This window comes from Apis cerana, linkage group LG11, assembly GCF_029169275.1.
Source record: "Apis cerana isolate GH-2021 linkage group LG11, AcerK_1.0, whole genome shotgun sequence".
NCBI classification, from domain to species: domain Eukaryota; kingdom Metazoa; phylum Arthropoda; class Insecta; order Hymenoptera; family Apidae; genus Apis; species Apis cerana.
In genome coordinates this window covers 4,208,040-4,233,006 of record NC_083862.1, presented here as the reverse complement: position 1 = coordinate 4,233,006, position 24,967 = coordinate 4,208,040, and the positions used below count along the sequence as shown (strand labels likewise).

The 24,967-nt window shown below is 17.9% G+C and overlaps 1 protein-coding gene across 1 annotated transcript; it reads left to right on the top strand.

Annotated features, from left to right (window-relative positions):
- Nucleotides 1–87: 87 nt before the first annotated feature.
- LOC108001242 (lactosylceramide 4-alpha-galactosyltransferase) lies at nucleotides 88–23,311 on the top strand. Its single transcript, XM_017062163.2, has 5 exons — nucleotides 88–675; nucleotides 3,453–3,676; nucleotides 16,885–17,275; nucleotides 18,840–19,050; nucleotides 19,632–23,311. The coding sequence occupies exons 1-5, from the start codon at nucleotides 662–664 to the stop codon at nucleotides 19,899–19,901; spliced, it is 1,110 nt and encodes a 369-aa protein (XP_016917652.1). The 5' UTR covers nucleotides 88–661; the 3' UTR covers nucleotides 19,902–23,311.
- The last annotated feature ends 1,656 nt before the right edge of the window (nucleotides 23,312–24,967 follow it).

Here is a 24,967-nt window from a genome sequence, read left to right as displayed (position 1 = left end):
TCTCAAACAATAAATTTGTTAATATTTTTAGTAAGATATTTATCAAGCATTACATATATAACTTTAATTATATAATACGCATGCGCGCGACCACCCTGTTCGGCTGCGTACAAAGACGTATGCATGCAGTGACGAGCAAAAATGTATACAGTTCTGTGAATAACGTTAAAAAATCTTAAATAAAACCTTAAACAACAATACGTCGTTCATTTTGTATAAATTACTTTTATTTCGAATACTCATGTGTTTCATGATTGTGTCTAATATATGAATGAATATAAAAATTATCTTTAAAAGTTATCTTTCGAACAAGTTACAAAACAAAATAAAAAGAAAATATTTAATAGAAGATTTTTCGAATGAGTTTAGGAAAAGATAATGCTTGACAGTGATATTAGTGTAATTAATTAAATAGGATGAATATCAATAAAAATTACATCAAGAACAGAATTAGTTTAAACTGGTAGTGTTTGTGAGAAAAGAACAATTTATATAATAGCATTTACGATGTTACATTTCGTACAAAATATATCCATACAGAATAACGGAATTACCCTCCAGTTTATCGATTCTATGAGACAGACTGATACAAAAAAAGGACAGGAACCGATGGGTGCGCAGTATGGACCACCCTTACCGTGAACGTGACGTGTAACTTTATATGATATGCAAATCGTACGTACTTCGATTTGAATTTGTATTATTATTTTATTGTGTATGTCATTAAGTATTTATATTGATTATTGTGTCTTTTAAATAAACAAAAATTTTTATATTTTATTTTTACTTTTCAATATATTCAAAGTATAATTTAATATTTTTTTTATTAATAGAAATTTTGTTCGCAAATGTTAAAATAACCTCAAATAACAATAAAAATAAAAAAAATTATTAATCAGTTATTATGAAAACAAAGAAAATGAATTTTAAAAATATTATTTTCAAAAAATGAAAAACCAATTGCTGTTTTAATTATTGTGCTCTTTTACTGAATGTATATTGTATATATAAATATTATATGTATTGTATTGTATATATATTGTATATATATACAATATTATATTTATATTGTATATATAAATATTAAATATATATAAAAAATTGAATACTCTGCATTATACTAGATATTACGTTTCATATTGTTCATTTGTTATAAAATAAGGTTATGTCTTACTAAAACTTTTTTGCAATAATTATTAATATATTATTAAAAATTTGACTATATTTGGCATAGCATAATAATAGAAGCAAATTTAAAATTGATTTTAATATTGAATTATTTAAAAAAAAATAGAAACATAATATAAGTTTTGTTTATTGAATTATTTCTAAGTTATCTTTATATAATCTAAAGTTATAAGATATCTAAAGTTATCTTTATAAGTTATACCAAATCGAATTAGAATCGAATTAGAAATTTGAAATATTGTTTTCAGAATTAAAAAAATAAATTTATTATATTTTTAATTAGAATAAGTAAAGATAAAAAATTAATAAATAATTACAAATAAATTGATAAATAATAAATACAATTTATTTATTTATTTCTATTATTTGATTATGTTAATTATGAATAGAAAAAAATAAGTTAGAAACACAATAATTGATATAAATATCCTATTCATATAATAAATATAACATATCATCATATCCAATTTTCATATTATCTTCTTTTATTAATAGATTATGATTTACAGGATGAAATATATGAATATTTTTATATTTGAATTATAGGAATTTGAAAAACAAGAAGATCTAGAAAATATTATTTATATTATATCATTTAGTTCATCTATATCAAGTTTTTGAAACACTTATGTTATAGTTAGTCAATTATATAAATGCTATGAAAAAAGATTAAATAATTAAATAAATAATGCTTATTTAAATTGCTTAAATTAATGCTTACATAAAGTTTCGAGCAAGTTTTAAAAAATATAGAATTTGATTTATGTATTGTTAAAATTCTAGCAAATTTTAAAGAACATAGAATTTAAATTTAAATTTTAAAATTAAATAAATAAATAATATATGTATATATATAAAAGATTATTAAATAAAAATAAAACTTTACTATAATTTAAAAATTAATTATATTAATAATTTGTATTAAAAAATATGAATATTTAAAATTAATTAAATTCGAAAATTAAACTTAATAAAAATAAATTTAAATGGCAGCAATAATGATTAAACTTAATTTATAAATTAACTTATCTTAATAGATTAATATATAATGTTAAAAATTAATAACTAAATTATTTAATTTTAGATAAAATTTAGTAATAATTATTAAATTTAATTAATTAATTATAAAATTTAATTTAAAACTAAAATTATATATCCTGTTATAAAAATTAATGAATTTATTAAATTTATTAAATTATTAAATTAACATTAATGTTAAATTATAGTCGAAAATAAAAGACAAAATAATAAAAACAATTTTCATTATTGATCATCGTATTAGAATTGAATTTAGAATCATATAGGATGGATATATATACTTCTACTTATTTTATAATAAAGATTATTTAAAATATGCAAATTCATATTCAAAATATAATAAATTAAATAAAATAAGATAAGATAAGATAAGCGAATATGTGTTATAAATAAATTTTGTGAAACTTTTAAATTAATTTTTTGAAAATCTTTTAAATCAACAGTGAATATGTATTATAAATAAATTTTGTAAAAATATTGTCCATTTTTCACATCAGTAAGAATAAATAAAGACTGCGTATAACACAAACATCATATAAAATTAATTTTTTTTTAAGAATTCATATCACAATAAATATCATCATAGTTCAATCATTGTTCATAGTATTATACCCAATATTTCAGTGAATTTACAAAAAAAACCTTCAAATCGAACTCAAATAGAATTGTTACAATTATTTTAGAATTAAATAATATGTTACAATATCATAAATTTTTTGATAGCCACAAAAATTTAGAATGACATTAAATAATCTTCTTAAAATCAAAGAAACGTTTTCAAAGATCAAATATTTGCAAAGATTCGATTTTCAATTTTAATATCGCTTTTTTAATTTTTTTAATCATCATTTTAATGAGAAATTTCGTAAAACACTTAGATTCATTCAGTTGTTTTATATATTAAATTTCGATATTATTAAAGTATTTTTACATTATAAAACAAGTGAAAATTGATTATATAAAACATTAATTGGACGAATAAGATCTTATTATTTAGATTTTTAGAATTTATCTTGTATATATAATTTATACGTGCTAAGATAATTTGAATAAAACCATATGTAAATATAATACGATAAAAAAACATATTTTTAATTTAATAAAGAATTCAAAATATGATTATGACAAATTTTTCTATATTTAGTATTAATATAATATTTAAAAATATAAAAAAATATATACATTTGAAAAGATTCAAATTTGAATTTTGTATATAATGTAATTAGTAAGACTGTTGGAATCGACAACAGTCATTCAAGAAAAATGAAGAAGAGATTGCTCCTTTGCTTTTTCTGCGCTGTCATATTCTTCATCTTGATGATTTCTACTGACAACGATTTTATTCAACAACATGTTTCACCATTGATGAGCATCGTTGTCTGGGATGATATTTCGTGTTACAATCAACCAAACATGCCAGACAGTCTTTTGGATTTTGATCCTAAAATAGGTATGTTTATGAAATGCGACTAATATTATTTAAACATAATCATTCCTAAAAATAAAATGATTCACTTATCATGTAGTATGAATCTTTCAAAATTTTGTACATATATATATTAAATAGTGATTCTTGATGGAATAATAAAAGTAAATTATTTTGATTATATTTTATATTTCTAATTTACGTTACTATGGTCATGAATTATAATTTTTTCTTTTTTCGATTTGTAATATATTGCACCGATTACATAAAAATGCTCTACTTAGTTAAACATTTTAAATTTTGCTTATTGTTTATAATATAATATCAAAATCATTTAAGTGGAATTAAATGGAATTTTTAAATGGAATTATATATTTTTATATAATATCATAATAAATAAAATTAAAATGAATTCGATGATATAATATTATAATATTAACATAATTTTGAATACAAAAAATTTATAGAAATTCAATCAAAATCAATCAATACAAATAATGAAGTAGTAATAAAATAATTGAGTTATTTTTAAATTATTAATTATTATAATTATTTATTGACAACGTTTATTATTTCACCGATATCGAATTCTCAGACAATATTTATTTATTTATCAATATATCGATATATTCACCAATATTTATTTCATCGAACTTTCGATCATTTTTTATTATTATTAATTATTATTAATTAATATTAGTAAACATCTTTTTATCTACATATTCATTTCTATACTTGAAAAAAATAATGATGCAAATTCTAAAAGTTATCATAACTTTATTGATTAATATATTATATACATATTCTATACAATATAATAATATAAGTAAATATAATATAATTTGTATTATAAAAATGTATCATGTATTAATACTTTTATAAAATTCATTTCTTTATACATCTAATTTTGTATTATTTTATATTATTTGTTGAATCTTATCTTTTTGTACATGATCTTTTTTTTCGTTATGTGATGTAAATTGCCAAGCTTCTTTAAAATTTTAAGTGTATGGAAAATTATACGAATCATATCATAAACTGATTATGTTTCCGATAAAAAAAGTGGAGGCCGAATCATTAATGTTGCATTATATTTAACGCTACCATTTATATAATATTTATTAAATCATTTCACAATGATATTAGCTTCTAAAAGAAAGTAAATTTTTTAAATCATTAAATGTGAATTTGACAAAAATGTCAAATATGCAATATTTATATAAGTTTTATATTTTTTTATCATTGTTGAACCATTGTTTATAGTTTATAGTTTTTCTATATAGTTTTTGACATAAGTAAAAAAATAATTTTCTATTTTTTTTAATAAAAATTTGACTACATTTATGACTGTTTTTCTAAAATCCATAATAACAAATTGTGATTTTAACATAATGCCTAATTCAGAAGCTAGAGTAAAAATTTTAATATATAATTCATAAATTTTCTATTGTTTCAATGACAAAAATACATATACTAAAAGAAGGGTTTAATTTTTCTGTTCAATATTATATATGATCTATAATTGTTTATACAAGCTAGAAATTAATTTAAATGTATTATTAAATTCATAAAATTTTTAGATTATCATATTCGCCGAAAATAATATTATATTTCTTGGTTATTTTTTTATAATATCTGGAAAGAGTTTTCCATGTAAGATTTTCGATAATTTATTTGATAAATTAAAATTATCAATATTTTTTGATACTTTATGCTTTTTTTTTATTTAAAATAATATTATATTGTTTTAAATATTATTCTGAAGATATATTTGAATAAATAAATTTGAATAAATAAATAAATTTTTCGGTTTTTGTAATTATATTAAATATTACTTATTATTATTATTAAACTTTGCAAGCTTTATCATTAGATAAGCTTTATCATAGAAATTTCCGCTTATTATATTTTATGATTTTATATCTTAATGGTTTCAGTGCATGATTATGATTTAAAATATAATAGGTACGAATTATATACTGTTTATTTATATATAATGTATATTTCTATATTTAATTGATTATATATAGTAGCTATTATCTTCTCTCTTATATACCAAATAACATAAATCATTCCTATTTTCTAATTTATTGAATACAAAATCATAATAAAAATGTTTACCGCGATTGGAGAAAAAAAATTCAATTTGATTGGAATTTTGATTTCCTTCTGATAAATTCATTTCTTATTTATATTCTATATTTATATTCTATATTCATGTATAGAATATAAAATTCTATTCTATATAAATTAAGCTATTATTATATAAACTTTATATAATAAAGTTATACAAAAATCAAATATATATTAATTAAATAAGTGATAAATTTTTTATACATTAGAATGCAAATTCAAAAATATCAGTGATTTTAATGTATATTTTACTAAATAAATGTAAATAAATGTTATTAGCAAATTCATCATTTATAATTTAAAAATAATCTGAAATGATTTTTCTAGAAAAGTTAATAAACATAAAATAAATTTATTTTATTTAAAATATATTATATTAAAATAAATTTAACAAATTCTTAAAATAATGTTTATCAACTTTAATAATTTTTTAATTTTTATTAAAATTTTTATTACGATCTAATTTCGAAAAATAATGAGAATTATATATATCATAATATTAATATGAAAATTACAAAAAGGACAATTATTCACGAATCATTTAAATAAATATATCGAAATTTATATTATTTCGAATAGATTTAATGTTAAAATCAATTTTCATGAATTATCTAATTTTGATAAATATTTAAATATTTGAAAATCATTATAATAAATTTTCACGTATTATAATACAATAATAAAAATATATAGTTCCATTTAAAAAAAATTTGAAATCGTAAAAAGTATGATATTGAGAAAAATTTCTTTGCCTATTAAAATATATATTTTTTTCAAGTAATGCTTTTCTTTGATTTTTTATCATGTTGTAAGTAATATAATTGTTGTAAATAATGAGGGACATAAAAAATATTCGAAATTAAATAAAAGATTCTATACAACAAAATCACGAAATTATTATCATAAATTTAAATCATAAATTATAATTTCATTAAAATTTCCGTTTTGAAAACAAATTAATTTTTGCAATTCAATTATTTTTTTATTTCATACGCTTATACGAACTTACATCAAATATCATATTTGTATTCTAATTGCGTTTATTGTTTATCAAATTTACAATTAATGCGTTTGTATGCTTGATCAAATTAGTTAAATAAAATAAATTCAAAAAATATGAAATCTTATTAATTAAAATTTTATAATATATTATTTAGTTAATTTGAAATATTTTTTCAAGTTTCAAATAATTTTTTAAGTTATGAATTTTCTTATATTTGAATTTGTATGCAGCAAGTAATTCAAAATTAATGTGAATCTATTATTTAATAGATATATATTTTACTTTTCAAATTCTTTTGAAATTTTTCTTGATTTGCAATGACTGTCTTGAATGATAAAATTGTATGATATCAATTTTGAGTAGATTGACAAATACATTAAAAATAAATATGAAATATGATTAAATGTCAAATATATTAATCTAAAATAAAACTTAATTAAAATTAGAACAAAAATAATTTTTAAATTTGTTTTGTGATATAATAAAAAAAATCTCAATTAAAATTTACAAATGAAAATATTTCATATATTCAAAATTTTTATCATAATTTCAATAAATATTCAATAAACCATCTTCGATGTTTTAATTATTATTGTTTTAAATTATTAAATTAAATTATTTAAATTAAATTTAAATTATTTAAATTAAATTTAAATTGTTAAATATTATATTTTTATCAATTTATTCTAATGTATCTATACATCTATAAATATTTAAATCGAAGTTTTTTCAAGAATAATATATATAGAATTTTATTTAACTTTCTTAAAAGCAAGAATTTAAAATTTAAAATTTTGTTTAAAAAAACAATTCAAATATTGCTTATAAAATATGAAATTATGTGATTTTAACAATTTTTTTATTGAGAATGAATTTTCTATTGAGATTGAATTAATTTTTAAATGAAATTTTATATTTTTTTAGTTATAAAATATTCAACAGTGTCAATCAATTGAATTTTGCATGATTGTTATTTATAAATTATTATAATATTTATAGATTATTATAAAACAATTTGGTTTAAATTGAAATAAACATAAAAATTTAAATGCGAAAATAAAATTAAAATTATTTATTAAATTATAAGCGATTTAACTTATAAGCATTTAGAAGCGCTTATAAATACAAACTATACAATATCGTAATAGCACTTCTCTAGTTAATTTAAATACTAAAATTCTTATCAATGCAACAAAAATAATTTAATGAATTATATCATTTTATTAGTTGTTCCATAATTTCTATAAGTTTCGTTTTTTTTATTATATCTTTTTTACTTTTATCAAATTTTAATTTTATATTTATTTTTTTCAGATTAGATGATTGAAATATATTAAATAATATTAATATATTTTAATAATATTTTGTCATTTATAAAATTTTATACATATTATTTAGATAGAATATTCTATTTACATTCAAGAATCAAAGTTACATTTTTTTAAAATTTCCACAATTCAATTTTTTTAAAATATCTTTAATTTATTTGCAAAATATTAAGATAACTTAAAAAACCAATTTTTTTTATAAAGAATCATCAAATTATTTAGTTGTTTTATTTCATGTATAATTGTAATCTATTTCATATAAAAGTCTATAAATTTGTAACTTAAATAATAAGTTATATAGATAAATTATAAAAAGTCTAAAACGTTTAATAAGAAATTTTAATTAAAAATAAATCAATTTGTGTATTTTTCAAATTTTCCTTTAAATCCATGTATAAATAATAAAAAGATTTTTTAGAATAATATAAAATAATATAAATATAATATCTCAAATGTCGACAAAGTTCAATTGGTGATTCCTGAAATAATTTCAAACAATTTTTTCTTCGCAAAAATTTTCACTTCCACTTTGTTATTAACGAATTATTTGAGTTATTCAAATTATTAAAAATTTTTACAAAAAAACATTAACTAATCATTGGCTATAGGATAAAAATCAACTTTTATGGTTCATAAAACTTTATAACTTCCTGAATGTTTATTAATAAAATTAATAAGAAATATTTTTAAAACAATCAAACGAATATCAATTATATCTGGATACATCACAAGTTAGAAATTTCAATCGAAGTTTATTTTTTAAGTGATAATGAATTAGACTGTTTTATAGAAATTAAAATTTTTTCATTATTTTTCAATGAAATATGTTTATAATTTATTAAAATAAAGAATATTGAAAATAAATATTTTATTTTTTCATTATAATATAAAATATATTAATATATTAATATAAAATAGTTTTTTTTCAATTTTTTAAAATTAATAAATTAATAAATTTTTGATATTTTTAGTATCTTTAATTAAGATTATTAACTATTTAACTATTTAATTTAAAACATATTTTTCAAAGTAGCTTCATTTTTAATCAAGATTTTTCTCTCACAATCTATATAAACAAATATATTTTTGGTATAATAATTTTCAAAAAAAAAAATAAAGTTATATTCAAGCTTCTTTGCAATTAGAAATTTTATCGAATTTTGTCTATGCAATTTAATAGAAGTAATAATAGAAATAATGTGAATAATAATTATAATAACAATATAATGAAATGTAATAAAAATTAATTATAATTAATTATTATACTACATATTATAATATTTTTATTATAAATATTATTTATAATGTTATATGTTTATATTTTTATATATTTATATTTTGTGTATTTTGTATTTTGTGTATATTATAAAACAATTAATTAATAATATTTATATGCTATAGATATAATATAAAATAAAATAGTAAATTCATTATTTGTAATTGTATTTTTATTGATTATTTATAATATATTAATTTCCTTCTCCTTTGTGAAATAATGTATCACTAAACTTCATGTATTTTATATTAATTCTATTTATAATTCTATTTATAATTTTTAATTCTATTTTCGTCCATAATATCCGTAATAAAGAAACTTCTAGCAAGTAAATTGTATTACACTTAATACTTTGTTTCATTTTAAAATTCAAGATTTAAAATTCATTTTAAAATTCAGTATATAAAATTATTTTATAAAATCTTTAAATTAAGCTATAATACAATATTAAAATAAAAATAATTTGAAAAAATTCAATGTAATCTTGATATTTTATAAAAAAACAGATATAAAAATTAAACAGTGAACCATTTGATAAATGCTTTCACATACAACAAAATCAAATTTTTTTTAATGAAATAAAAACAACCAATAGATAACGAGATATACATTAATGATATATTGAAATAATTTTGGGATAATTAAAGATTGACATAAATATAAAAAAACAATAGTTTTATATTTATTTTTGATAATATCTAGTATACAATGTCAATTGATTTATTTCCTTATTATTTATTATATATTATTTATTATATATTATCAAATTATTATTAAATAATTTAAGTAATTTTGTGTTAAATAAAACAAAACACAGTGTGATATATTCCGGCACGACGCTCCGTTTCCTTTATTTTACTTATAATACAAATTTTAATTGTTTATAATTTGATAAATAGCTTCAACTAATTCAATTTTTGCACTTGTTTCTATAATCGAATTTTTAAAGATCCACAAATATATTAACATTTTATATATTTTGTAAAACTTTAAATAATATAAAATAAATCTTTTTTTATTAATTTCCTTATGCATAAAAATGCTTAAAAATATAAATAAAAAAATTTTTATTAAAATATGGTTAAAATGTTCTTATAATGTGATTTTATTTTCTTTTATTATAAGTATCAGCTGATTGCATTATGATTCTAATGTTATCACAATTAATATGATAGTTATAAATATTATCATAATCATCGGAGATGATTTCATACTACAATGATGTAGCATAAATATTTTTAAACTTCATCTGAATCTAAATATTTTATATTAAATATTTTTAAACTTCATATATAATAAAAGATTACTTGAAAGATTATTTTTATTTATTATTTATTATTATTTTATTTTATATAATATACTTTAATATTAAAATAATATTCAATAATATCTATTTTGAATTAAATATTCATATTTGATATTAGATACTCAGTTCCATTTACAATTTTCTCTATTAATTTCAATATCTTATTGACATACCATATCATTAGTCTTAAGAGAATAACAATTAAAATAGAACAGAAAATTCTTAATATTTTGAGTATTTGCATAATTTTTTTATTTATGATCTAAAAGCATATGTTTTTTTATTACTTTTTTATTATTCAATTTATTTTCTTAAAAAAATATTTTTATAACATTTAAAATCATAAAATTTTCAAATTATTAACTTTTATATTTAATTATTAATGAAAATATTAAATTTAATTATTATCGTCATTCTATTGCTATCATTCTAATATGTTTGATTCAATTACTATTATTCAAATACTTTTTTATTATTCAAATACTTTTTTAAAAATATCTTACAGATTAAATTTTTATTCTAATAAATAATTTTATTTCTAATAAATTTTTTCGTTTCAATTTTTCACAATCAATCATTCTCGAATAAATATTGAATTTATTAAAAAATATTTGTAACATTTTTTTATAGAGAATAAAAGATGCACATCTTATATCATACAATTTATTGTATTTAATCATTTTTTTATTAAAACAAAAGAATTTTCTTTCAAGATTCTATAGAATTGTCTCATTTCATTTTAATATTCTGATTTTCTTAGTATTATTATTTGTAACGAAAAAAAAATAAAAAAAATAGAAATAAAAGTTTCAGATAAAAATTGAAAATGTGTCAAAAATATATTCCGATATTATTAATTCCTTTATAATTGAATAAATAAAAATAATATGAAAAATAATTTTTTAAATAGAATTATTTTTTAATATATGAATTGATAAAATTTGATATTCTGTATAAAAAAATGTCACTATAGAACAAAAAAACGTTTGGGCAAATTTTTCATTTTCAAGAAACTATAAGCTTGTTTCAATACATATCTTTAATGTCAATAAATATCTTTCATGTCACTTTCTTCCTACAATAGAATATCTTAAATTTATAATATTTATAAAGAGAAATATATTTACATTTATCTATTTGTAATTCGATTTTATTTTTTATGCACAAACGAAAAATTTATTCAAAATAAATGAATTCTTCTTTAAGCAAAATATCTACTATTAATCAATTTCTATTTCGATACATCAAATACATAACAATAATTTTACACTACTCTATTCTTTATTTTCGCAAAGTTATAATATAAAAAAATATCTTTTTAAATGACTTGAATAAAAAAATTACTTGAGCTTTTAATATTAATAATGTATTAAAGTTAATAAAATTTATAATTCATATATAAAGTGTTAATATATTCATGAATATTTAAATTCTAAAAATCAAAGTAAATATAAAAGAATTTAGATTACATTATATCATATCATATTATATTATATTATATTATATTATATTATATTATATTATATTATATTATATTTTATATTATATTATATTATATTATATTATATATATTATATTATATTATATTATATTGTATTATATTATATGATATTATATATTATATTATATTATATTATATATTATATTATATTATATTATATTATATTATATTATATTACATTATATTATATCATATTATATTATATTATATTATATCATATTATATTATATATTATATTATATTATATTATAATTATATACAATTTATATATTAAATTTATACATTTCATATTATATATAAAAGCAATTTTGCTATACAAAAATATGGATAAGGTTTATTTATTAAGTTATAAGCAATTGAAATTCGTATTAGATTATTCAAGACGGAAATAGAGTAGGACCATTCTATTTCTGTTACATTTTTCTTGATTCATATAACGCAAATTTAAGTTACATAACTTAAATTATTTAACTTAATAGCGTAATAAATAAACCTCACTCGATATTTGTGTATATTAATTTTTTTGTTTTGTTTTTCTAAAATTGATTCTATGGAATATTCTACTATTCAAACATTCTACTATTAAATATTTTTTTATACAATAAGCTATAAATAAAATTGAAATTTATTATTTATTATTTTTAGCTTTTTTTTGTAGAAATACAATTATAATTCAAATAAATTTTCAAATAATACAATAAAATTTTTTTACAAATTCATTATAGAATTAAAAAAGGAATCTTATTATTTGCAGTTGTTTTAAAATATTTTGTTAAAAACATAAAAAATTATCAAACAACATACTAAAAATAGATAAGAATTAGAATAGAGGTAATATTTTAATGTTTCTGTTGCAAGTAAAACATTATTCATATAAATTACAATGTTACTAAATTTTATCAATTTATCCAAGATATTATTTATTTTGTAATCTCGAAAAGATTACAAATATTGAAAAGATGCATAAAATTTTAACAATTAAAGATAAGAATAAAGTTACTTCAATTATTTTAATAATTTATTATTCAAAGCTATTAAAATAACTTTATTCAAAATTTTGATTAGTTACTTTTTTAAGTTTAGTTTTTAATTCTGTATTGAAACCAGTTTTAAATTAAATGATTATTTTATTGAAATGAATTTTCTTTAGTTTTTTTTAGAGATATATATAAATATTTATTTATATAAAAGAAACAATTTTAAATACAATTTTTAATAACATTAAAATAATTTTCATTGGAATTATTTATTTTTCCTGTATCAGGTAAATGTGAGATAAATCTAATTATCGCTCATATGATGCATATGATATATATAGATAATCAATTCTTATAAGTTAAATCTAGTTTTATAATATATATTATTATAACATTTAGCTTAATACAATTGATTCCTTAATATTAAATTAATTATTATTAATTAATTAATTGTTAACTTTATTACTTTGATTCATAATGATTCTGAAATATTTTTTTCTTTAGTAAATGTAATTGCATTGATTAGATATTATTAACTTCTTTCACATTCATAAATCACGATTTACATATAAAAATAAACCGATCGTATATAATCAGTGAAAGTTGGCAATATGTTGAAATTGAAAAGTCGATTATGTGTTTAAAGTTTATGTGTATATACATAGAATTATATATACATATAATATATATTATTATAATTATAATTATACATATATATAATATATATTATTATAATTATAATTATACATATATATAATATATATTATTATAATTATAATTATTATAATATATATATATATATATTTGCAACAATATAAGAACGGAATCGTATTTAATTTTTATTAATATAAACATATCACATAATATAAATACATATAAACTGAAATTCTAACAATAACAATATTTTTGATAATTGTTCCAAATAAGAACGTATTTTATAAATTTTATAAATTTTTATAAATCTTTATAAATTTATAAATATTGTATAGATACTTAGATATTTTTAATTTTAAAAAAATTTTGAATTTTTTTCTATACATATAATCATTGCTCAGTTTTAGTTTCGATCAAAATCATCTCGAAAATAACAAATAAATAAGAAAATTCAAATGTCAAAGTAATAAATGTATATACATTTGTTAATCTCGATTACCGGTTGTACTTCCAAAAAATATAATTCTATATTCTATATAATATCCAAATTTTAATCGATATGAAATTTGAAAAAATTTAGAAAAGGAATGGATTTAATAAAATTGATAAAATACATAACATCTAATAAAGTTGGTATATAATGTGTTTTGACATGTTTAATTTTTTATTAAAATCTTATTTTATTCGAATCACAGTCTATCATAACATCTATCATAACATACAGTAGCAAAATAATCTTGGCAAATCTTTGAAAATAAATAGCTAAATAGATTATAAGTTAGATAAAATATTTTCTTTTTATATGAAATATTGTTCTCTTATATTATATTTTAATATAATAAACTATAAATGCTTTAAATATATCATATTATAAATTTTTTATTGAAGTGGTTATATAAAATTTCATAAAAATGTAAGAATTCATTAACTGGAGATTTTTGAAATAATTTCAAAAAATATTTTTCTTTAGAAAAATTTTATAGTTAATGAATTATTAATAAAAAGACACTAATCAATCATAGAATATGTAGCCTAATTGAATAGCGTTGGCTATGTGCTATCGATTGAGTACGAACAAATTCAAACCATACATGTCGAAGAAAGAATTTTGAATATATATATAATTAGAATTTCATGAATAATAAATAAATTATAATATTCAATACACTTTCGAAAGTTTTTGAAAATATTGCTTGAAATTATTTTAGAATTTCTAATTTACGAATATTCCAATATTTTTTAAATATCTTATTATAATGATAACGAACATTTTTCATTTTCAGTGAATTTTGTCTCATCTAATAGAAATATTGGAAATTGCTCATAATTATAACAATGTATAATTAATTGTTACATTTTATTCATACATGTTTAATATAATTAAAGACATCACAAATTAAAATAAGTTCCTAGTGGCGTACATTTATTATTACAGAAAACAATCATAAAATAATCAAAAATACAATGAAACCTAAAATAACAGTAGACTAAATAATAATTCTTATATTGAATATTTATACAAAAGGAAAACTGAATGTGTGGAAATTTTTTTTTTTATTTTCCATATTTTTTAAAAAAGTTCATGATATATTTGTCAAACGTCATAGAACAGGAAATATACAAAAACTAATATTATGATTATTACGTGATGCTACGTGATGCTCTGGATGAATGATAAAGATCGATTAAAAAAATTTGTCGCAAAATTAACTTTGATCTTAAAATTAAAATAAAATTTTTTTATTATGTATAATAAGATAAGGAACAAAAGTTTTAAAGTGAATTGAAAACTGATTCTCTTCTCTTGAAAAATGATTTTAACATTTAACATTATTATCGTTTCAATAATATTTTGTGTTATAATGAAATATTAAGTAAATAATTGTCATGTTTCCAACAAAAAATTCATATGAATTTTCATATTGCAGAGAATCTTTACAACAAATTATCTAAGAAACAGTCTATCACTGCTTTTTAAAGAAAATCTAATACTTTTGCATCTGGATAAAAACATAATTTGGTATTTTTCGAAATTTGACAAATTAGTTAACTGAGATATCATTGTGTCATTTATATCATAAATTATATCATAAATTATATGGAAGTTCACTTAAAGAAAAAAAATGAAATCGATAATATAAATCTAAATAATTCTTGACATTGAAAATAAAATGTTAAATCCAAATCTTAATATACTTTTCATTTTATAAATACCACATGTTTTAAAAAGTATAGTTTGTATTTTATTTTTCATAATCCATCAGCAGAAATCTTATTAAACTGTATGATTGTATAATTGGATATAATTGGATATAATATTTATGATTTATTTAAGTTACTATCCATTAATGAATAAACAGCAACAAAAACAATGATGACCTTTTACTATGAGTTAATCTCTAATGTGTTAAGAAATATTAATTTATAAACATTAAATTATTAATATATGTTGAAAATCAAATTTATATTTCTTCGAATATAGTCATTTTCTTTATTCATTGAATTCATTTTGCACTAACTAGTATAATACTTAACTAAATTTTAATCAATTATTTCTCTATAAATATAAATATATTAAACAAAATTATTTACAAAAGTTCAAAATCATTTTTCAAGAAAAATTTATTTGTGACATATATTATTTGATATTTTTGTTCTTTGTGACAAATATTATTCAATGTAATATAAAAAAATTTAAATTTTTGTAAAATATTCCATTTTTCCACTTAAAATATATATATATTAATTGTAATATAATAAAATATTATATAATAATAATATTTTATATATTATTTTATATAATAATAAAATATTATATAAAATATTATATTATATAAGAAATGTTCGTTTTTATATAAAATGTTTAGAATGTTAATTTAAAAAATTATAATTTAATTATAATTAATTAAAAAAGTTTTTATCAAAAAAATTGTTTTTTTGTCAAATTATTTTTTTGACTGTAATATTATTTTAAAAAAATTTTCTATTTCATTTAAAATTTAAAAAAATCATAATTATAAATAAATGTATTCTTTTTTTTCTAATTAACAATAGATAAACCAAAAACGGATAGGAATATCTTCTTCCACGAGACATCTTGTTTTGATGAAAATGGTTTGATGTTAAACGCTCGCCAAGCATGCGCCGTCGAATCTGCCGCAAAAATGAATCCAAATATGAACGTGTATCTATTATTTGTTTCTCCTTCGAAAATTTCCATAGAGTCCAAAGAAATGTTTAAACAGTTACAAACTTATCCAAACATTCATATCAGATATATCAAACCCGAAAATTATGTGAAGGATACACCTTTAGATCTGTGGTACAAAAGTGATATACTGAAGAGAAGTCGATGGCCAAGAAATCATATGTCTGATATTCTAAGATATCTGACACTTTGGAAATACGGAGGAATATATTTGGATCTGGATGTTGTTGTTATCACGTAAGTACATTTTAATTGGAATATATAATTATTTGAAAAAATATACAAAATGTTTATATACATATATTTATATATAATATGTAATAATATATGATATATAATAATCTTTTGAAAGGTCGATTTTAGAAATCAAAATATAAAAGTTGATTTACAAAATTTCGATGAAACTATTTATTGAATTATGAGCAATTTAAATTTGCATTAAATAAAGCTAGATGTAAACAAAATGATGACATATGACGGAAATAAAGCTATATCTCCGCATTTTTTTATTTAATGCAAACTTCAATTATTTACATTTTATTAAATAAGTCTCAATTTTTACATCAATTTTCTTTTGTCCCCTAGAATCAATATTCTAATGTCAGAATACATTAATATATGTAGTCAGAGATCTTGTGGAAAATAGATAATTTATAATGGAGATTCTTATATGAATTATATTAATTTTTATATGAAAATATAAGAAAAGTTATAAATTTGTTTTACAAATCTATAACGTTCTATATTTTAATTTTTAACTACAGAAAAATATGTAAGAATAATATAAATAGAAAAATGATTCTTGATGGAATCTAATATTTGCGAGTTTTTATGGAAATAACTGAATATTTTATAGAATATCTTATAAATACAAATACATTTGATAGTGATGCTTTCTACAGTCCAATTATATTAATCATATTTATGTAGATAGAATTTAATATATAATTTTTTATACATTTTTTATAATTATATATATAATAATATATATAATTTATATAATAATAATAAATATTATAATAATATTATATATTATATATTATATAAATATTATATATTATACATATATTTTATATATATTAAATATTATATATTATATATTATAATAATTTAAATATAATTCATATTAATGTATAATAACATTTTTCATTAATATCATATAAAATAATAAATATTCAAAGTTAAGATTTTATATTTCATTTTCTTTTATTATTATTATTATTATTATTATTATTATTCTTTTAAATTTTATTATATAAAATTTTATCAATTTTATTATAAATATCATTCGACCATTAAAAGTTTTTTTTAAGGAATTTAATTCTAGTTTTACATATAATCTATTTATTTATCTAATCTATAGTATATTATAAGATTATAATTTTATATATTTTAACAAAGATATTTGACTATAAATATTTATAAATAATTTTACAAATGATGAATCAAAATATGATGAAAATCAAAAATAAAAAAAATAAAATTTTCGACATGATTTTTAATCATAACCAAATACATAACGTATAGTTCAGTTTTTAATATACAATCTTTTTTATTACATTTCATATTAAATAAATTTATGTTTGGTTTTAAAATCATCATATTTATTAGCTATTTAACTTGTTCTATATTCGTTTATGTAAAAAGATATTCATTATAATACATATCTCAATAAAATTTTAATATTGCTCTTTATATTACATAATTTACATATGTATATAGTAGAATTAAAAAAATTTCTAATGAATTATAAAATTTATAAATATATAATCAAATAATTTGTATTTTTACTTCTTGGTAGATCTATTGAACATTTAACAAATTTCGCTGGTGCTGAAGATTGGAAGTATGTAGCTGCAGGTGTAATAGGATTTGATTTTTCAACGCTAGGTCGGAGAATGGCTGATGCTTGTATTCGCGACATACGAGCAAATTTTCGAGGTGATATCTGGGGTAATAATGGTCCTGGTGTAATTACTAGAACATTACAAAAATTTTGTTCAACAAAAAATGTAAGTAAAATTAAAAGATTATTACTTATCATTCTTTGAAATGAATTATTTTCATACCATTTTAGATAAATTCTTATCGATGTTATATATGAAATAAATTGTATACAATAATTATAATATAAAAGTATAGAATTTAGAATTATAGAATATACTTTTTCAATATAATAATCAATACAATATTTCGTACAATTCCGTCTTTAAAAAAATTTTTATAAATTTCTTTAATTAAAATAAGATAACATCCATAGATTTGGATTATATTTATTAATTCATAAATAAAAAAAATCACAAATATGATTCAAATTATATTATATTTAATCTTATATTAATAAAAAAAACTCATTTATATTTGGAAGAATATCATTAAAATCAAACTAAAATAAAATAAAATAAATTGAATGAATCATACATAAATAAGAATCAATATTTCTATTGAATAAAATAAAATATGAATTGAAAAATTTTGATCCTGAATCTTTTATATTTTTTAAATATTTATTATAATTCGAATCAATTTGATAATGAAAATAGAACAATGAAAATAGAAATTAATATACAGAAATCATTTTTCTTTTGTATAGATTCAGGACATGTCCACGAGTCGATGTCAAGGTTTTAAAGTTTTTCCTCCTTCGGCTTTTTATCCAATCCATTATGACAATTGGAAAGTATACTTTCAGACAAAGAACAAAAATGCAACGATGAAAATGTTAGAAAAAGCGATGGCAATTCATGTATGGAACAAATTAAGCAGTGCTGAAAAGGTGGACGTAAATAGTGATGTACCGTATGTGAATATCGCGAGAAAACATTGTCCAAAGATTTTTAACAATTGCGGGAAAATATTTTAAAGAATTATTATATTTAGTGAATTTAAAATTAAAAAAACGTGGAATAAGAAAACACAATCATATCATCTTTTGCATTACTCAATGCATATCTTTTTTACGATGATAAACTATGCTTTCTACAATATTTTAGGAAATTTTTTTTAATGATATAGATTAATTTATTTAAATATCCAATACATATGCTTGTATTTTTCTATACACAATGTTAATAAATAAAAGTTGAATACGTGTATTGGATATAAAATTTATTGAAGAACGATTATGACAATATCGAAGACCAAATTTAGTGGAAAAAAAAAAAAAGAAATGAAAACAAATATGTACAATATATGTATATACGTTATGTATTTATAATATAAATGTAAGATAGATATATGATATAGATATAGTTTTTAAACTGAGGACTTCGTCAAAATATTCATTGTTAATGCAATTATAATGTTATTTGCAAATTACAAAAAATTGTTGAGAATGTATAAAATTTAAAGAAATTTTATCAAGTATTATATCTATTTAAAATCATGTTGCATATAAAGAAACTATGAAGTTTGCAGTATATACATTTATTCATAAATATTTGGATATTTCATTGAATTATCAATCCTTGAACTCTTCGTCAAATAATTTGTAAGATTATTTTAAAGATTGAACCTTCTATTTATATTCAGAAATTAAATTGTCTTGAAAACCATTTCATAGTGAGCGAGTAAAAAAGTGAAAATAATTTTTCTAAGAAAATTGAAAAAATTTAAATGTTAGTTAGTAAATGTTAAAAAAATTTGTATGCAATTAAAACCACTATGAATTTAAAACTAAAAATTTTCTTTACAACTTTTCTTAAAAAATATTAGTAAACTATTTTTTCTCGTCATATTATTCTATGTTGAATAATATGCTAAATTCTTTGCTAGTATTGAATTATATTTCATTATTTGCTTATTTATTTGCTTATTTATTTGCTTATTATAATAACAAGCTTTTTATTCAAAATGGATAGTTAATAACTTAGGAATATAAAAAAAGAGTTCAACTTTAAAATTATTCTATGAAGATTTTTTTTTATGATTATTATCTTTTACGTATATGTATGTTATATCAGTTCAAAGATAAGAATTAGGTGAAGAATCCAATACAAATGAGAGTATACTCTTTACAGTAATAATCAAAGTGTATAAACTTTGAAATTATAAGATTTATTAATAATTTTATTTTCAATTTTATTCATTTAAGTTTTAACACAATAATATATACTATTTTATTATATTGTATGAAATATCTGAATTCATAAATATTTAAAATTTATGATTGTACATTCGAATTTATTATTTGCACATCAACTTCATGTTTGAACCTAATTAAATAATACAAATAATATTTTATCTATTGATTTATTATGAAAAAGAAATTACATATTATAATGAATTATAGTTCAATGTTAAATTCAAATTTAACATAATTTAAAATCAATAATTCAATTATTTGTAATTGCTTTAATAGATCCTTGTGAAAAAATTATATTAGAAATGAAGAAATAAATAATTTGTGAAAAATTTAAATTGGCAAACATAGATATAAAGAAAGATATAAAGAATTAATTAATAACAATCAATTAATAAATATTAATTATAGTCATAACTTAAGTATAATTTTAACTTTATTTTTCAATGAATAAAATGTAGTGAATTTATTTAATCAATTCTGTTTAATATTATTTTTAATAAAAAAATAATTTTTAAGTTTTTAAGAATTCGATCATATCATTTGCAATAATTTAATAAATTCATCAGATTGCTCAGGTTTAATCAATATTAGATAATAATCATATTAGATAGGAAAGTATATCATTTTTACTACTTCTACACTATCATATATTTTTTTGTAACAAAAGAAATTTCATTTTCAAATTTCAATATTTATTTATCATAACTTTTAAGTATTAATGTTTCCAATCTATTGTTCATTCATCTCATTTTATCAAAATAACCTATATATTTCTATATATTTGAACAATATTTTTTGTGACATGAACTAAATATTTTATTAACGATATAACAAGCAGAAAACAAATGAAAAATTAGCAAAAATTTATTTAAAAGTCGAATTTTAAAAAAAAATACAAGCATATGTTTATTGATAATAATAAAACAATATATATTATGTAATAAGAAATGAAAATAAAAAAAAGAATGTTCGTAATAATATATAAACAAATTTAACGTATCAAAAAGAATTTATATTAAACAAATAAATAATTGAATATGTCATGTTGACTGCCTTGTAAATTCTTTAATTTTAAATCAAATTTCAAGATAATTTTTAATAAAAATATTAATTAAAATAAAATATTGTAAACAAAAATGTGTAGCAATTATGAAAAAAAATAATATTACTTGGATATATATAATTGATTTTCTAATAGAAACATTAACGGCGTTAAAATAGTTGAAGAAAAATGAATTATTTTTTTAAATTGTTTTCAAAATACACAATAAAAATATATAAGATTTAATTACTTACTTATTACTTAGTAAGTTAAATATAAGAATGAGGTGTTCGTGTTCCTAATTTATGAAATATTATTATGCAAATATAAAAATCTTATGTACTGTTTTTGAAAATTTTATGTGTTTTATATGTATGTATATTTATTATTATTTGCACATTGCGGTTATATTTTCTGAAAAAGAAAATAATAAATTTTTAAAACAAATTCATATAATTTTTATTAATTGATTTAATGATGTTGTTAATAAAAAATTAACAATGTTTCTCAATTTGAAATAAGCTTCATAAGAGGATAATTTAATTAATTTAATAATGTAATAATATTATATGAAAAGATTATTCAAACTTAAATACTATCTTTAGATATTTATTAATATTTTGAAACATGAAAAAAGTAAAAAATTTATAATTTTCTCCTCATCGTTTTTGTTAGTAAAAATAAATAATTCTAGATTCTTAGCATATAGATCTTTTTAATTTTATTTTAAAATTAAAAGTTATTTAATTTCAAATATTTTAATACGAATATATTTATCATCGGTCATCATGAATGCAACAAAACATGGTGGTTACAATGTACATATGTGTACATATGTGTCATAATGTGTCAATTCATACTCAATTTTAAATCTTCTATTAAATGAACTTATTACATTTCTATAGAAATAAAGTTCTAAGTTTAAAAATATTATAGAAATACTTCTGTAAAAATAAAAAATTTGCGATATTTTTATGATGATAATAAGTAAGTATAAATATCTATGTCTTTATATCTTTATATTTGTAAAAATATTTCTTTTCCTAATCATATTTTTGAAAATTATCATAAAATTAATATTTTTTCGACTATTGAACGCGAGTACTTATTATTTGCGAAATTTATAAATAAAAATTTGTTAAGTCTATGAGAAAGTTTTCCATAGAAGTCCTTTCCTGTTTTTAAGGCTAGCAGACCTGTGTTGAACATGAACAAAGAGTGATATTTGCTGGAGAATTGTTTTTGAGATACTGATCGACACGTGTGATTGTATATTTTTGTCATACTTCAGATTGAGCCAATTTTAGTATTACATATTCCAGACATGGTTGATTCAACGACAGATAATATTATTCTGGTTCGACATGGCCTGTGAGAGAGATGTGCTTATCTGCTCTCGTTTATCTTGGGATCTTTGTATACAGATCACCATCTAAGCGAAGAATTTTCTCCATCTTAGGAAATCGGGCAGACACCAGAAAATTATAACTCTCCCAATTGAATTAGGAAGTGATTTTTTTCATGTTGGATATGATTATTTATCGTCACTTTCAAATAAAATCTCATAGTGATTACATCGTAGTTCGATCACCGGATACGACAATTAATTTGTGAATACATCGTGTTCTGATCGTCAGCCAAGATTACCTGCCATGACATTATGATAGATCTTGTTCTCTAATAGACAAACACTCCGCACGAGTAACTTATATACAATCCACAACTAAGAAGTATACTTGTTACAATTATTAGCTTATATCTACCAAATCAATATAATACTGCTATTGCGAACTATTATATGTATTAACAAAAAAATTAATTATGTCAAATTGTATGCTCTTTGAAACTTGAATTTTTATTTGAAATATTTTTTGTATTATCAATAGTTTGATAGAAATTCCAGTAAATCAATTTAAATGGAACACTCATGTATTTCCAAATTGTTAAATATTTATTTTATATTTTAAATAGCCTATATCCGCTGAAACATATATTTTTGCGATTATATTGCGATGCATGTATTGATTCAAGTGATGGGCTTAAATTGATAATTTACACATGGAATATTATTTTATCATTTTCAATTTTGTGAATTAATATTAGTTTAAATTCATCGCTTGAGTTTATATTATATTTCCATAGCTATATTCTTCTCGTAATTTTGCTTAATATCTTATGATTTTCCTTTATGATAATATATGATAATATATGATGATATATCTGATAAATTTGAAATTGTTCAAATATTTTTTGGAATTTTTGAAGGAAAAATTTGAAGGAAAAATGAACAATATAAATATTCGTATTTTTAGATTGTGATATTTTAGATACGAAATAGTTCTATTTCCATCATATCAACAAAACTTCATTTATCACATATCTATTTTATATTTTATATATTTTACAAAATTAAAAGTGTATTAAATGTTCCAAAATCAATGTGTGAAGATATTATTCTGTAACAGCGCAATCGAAATATATTGTAAATCATAAGAAAAATAATGAAATTCTAGAGTAATGAATTGAAAAACACGAGAAGTATGCAGAATTTTCAAAGATTGTTTATTTCAAAATCTCCATCAAACAAATGAAAGATTAAAAAAGATTGATTGATAATTCGAGAAAAACAATTTTTCGAAGAACAGTTATTTTTATTAAGACAATTATATTTACATTTGTAGAAAAAGTCTAAAATAAAATAGTTTCTTGTAAAGATTATTTGAATTCAATCGACATTTCCAAATCTTGATCTTTCTTTGAATTCCACAATCATTAGTAACAGTGTTATTCCGCAAAAAACCAA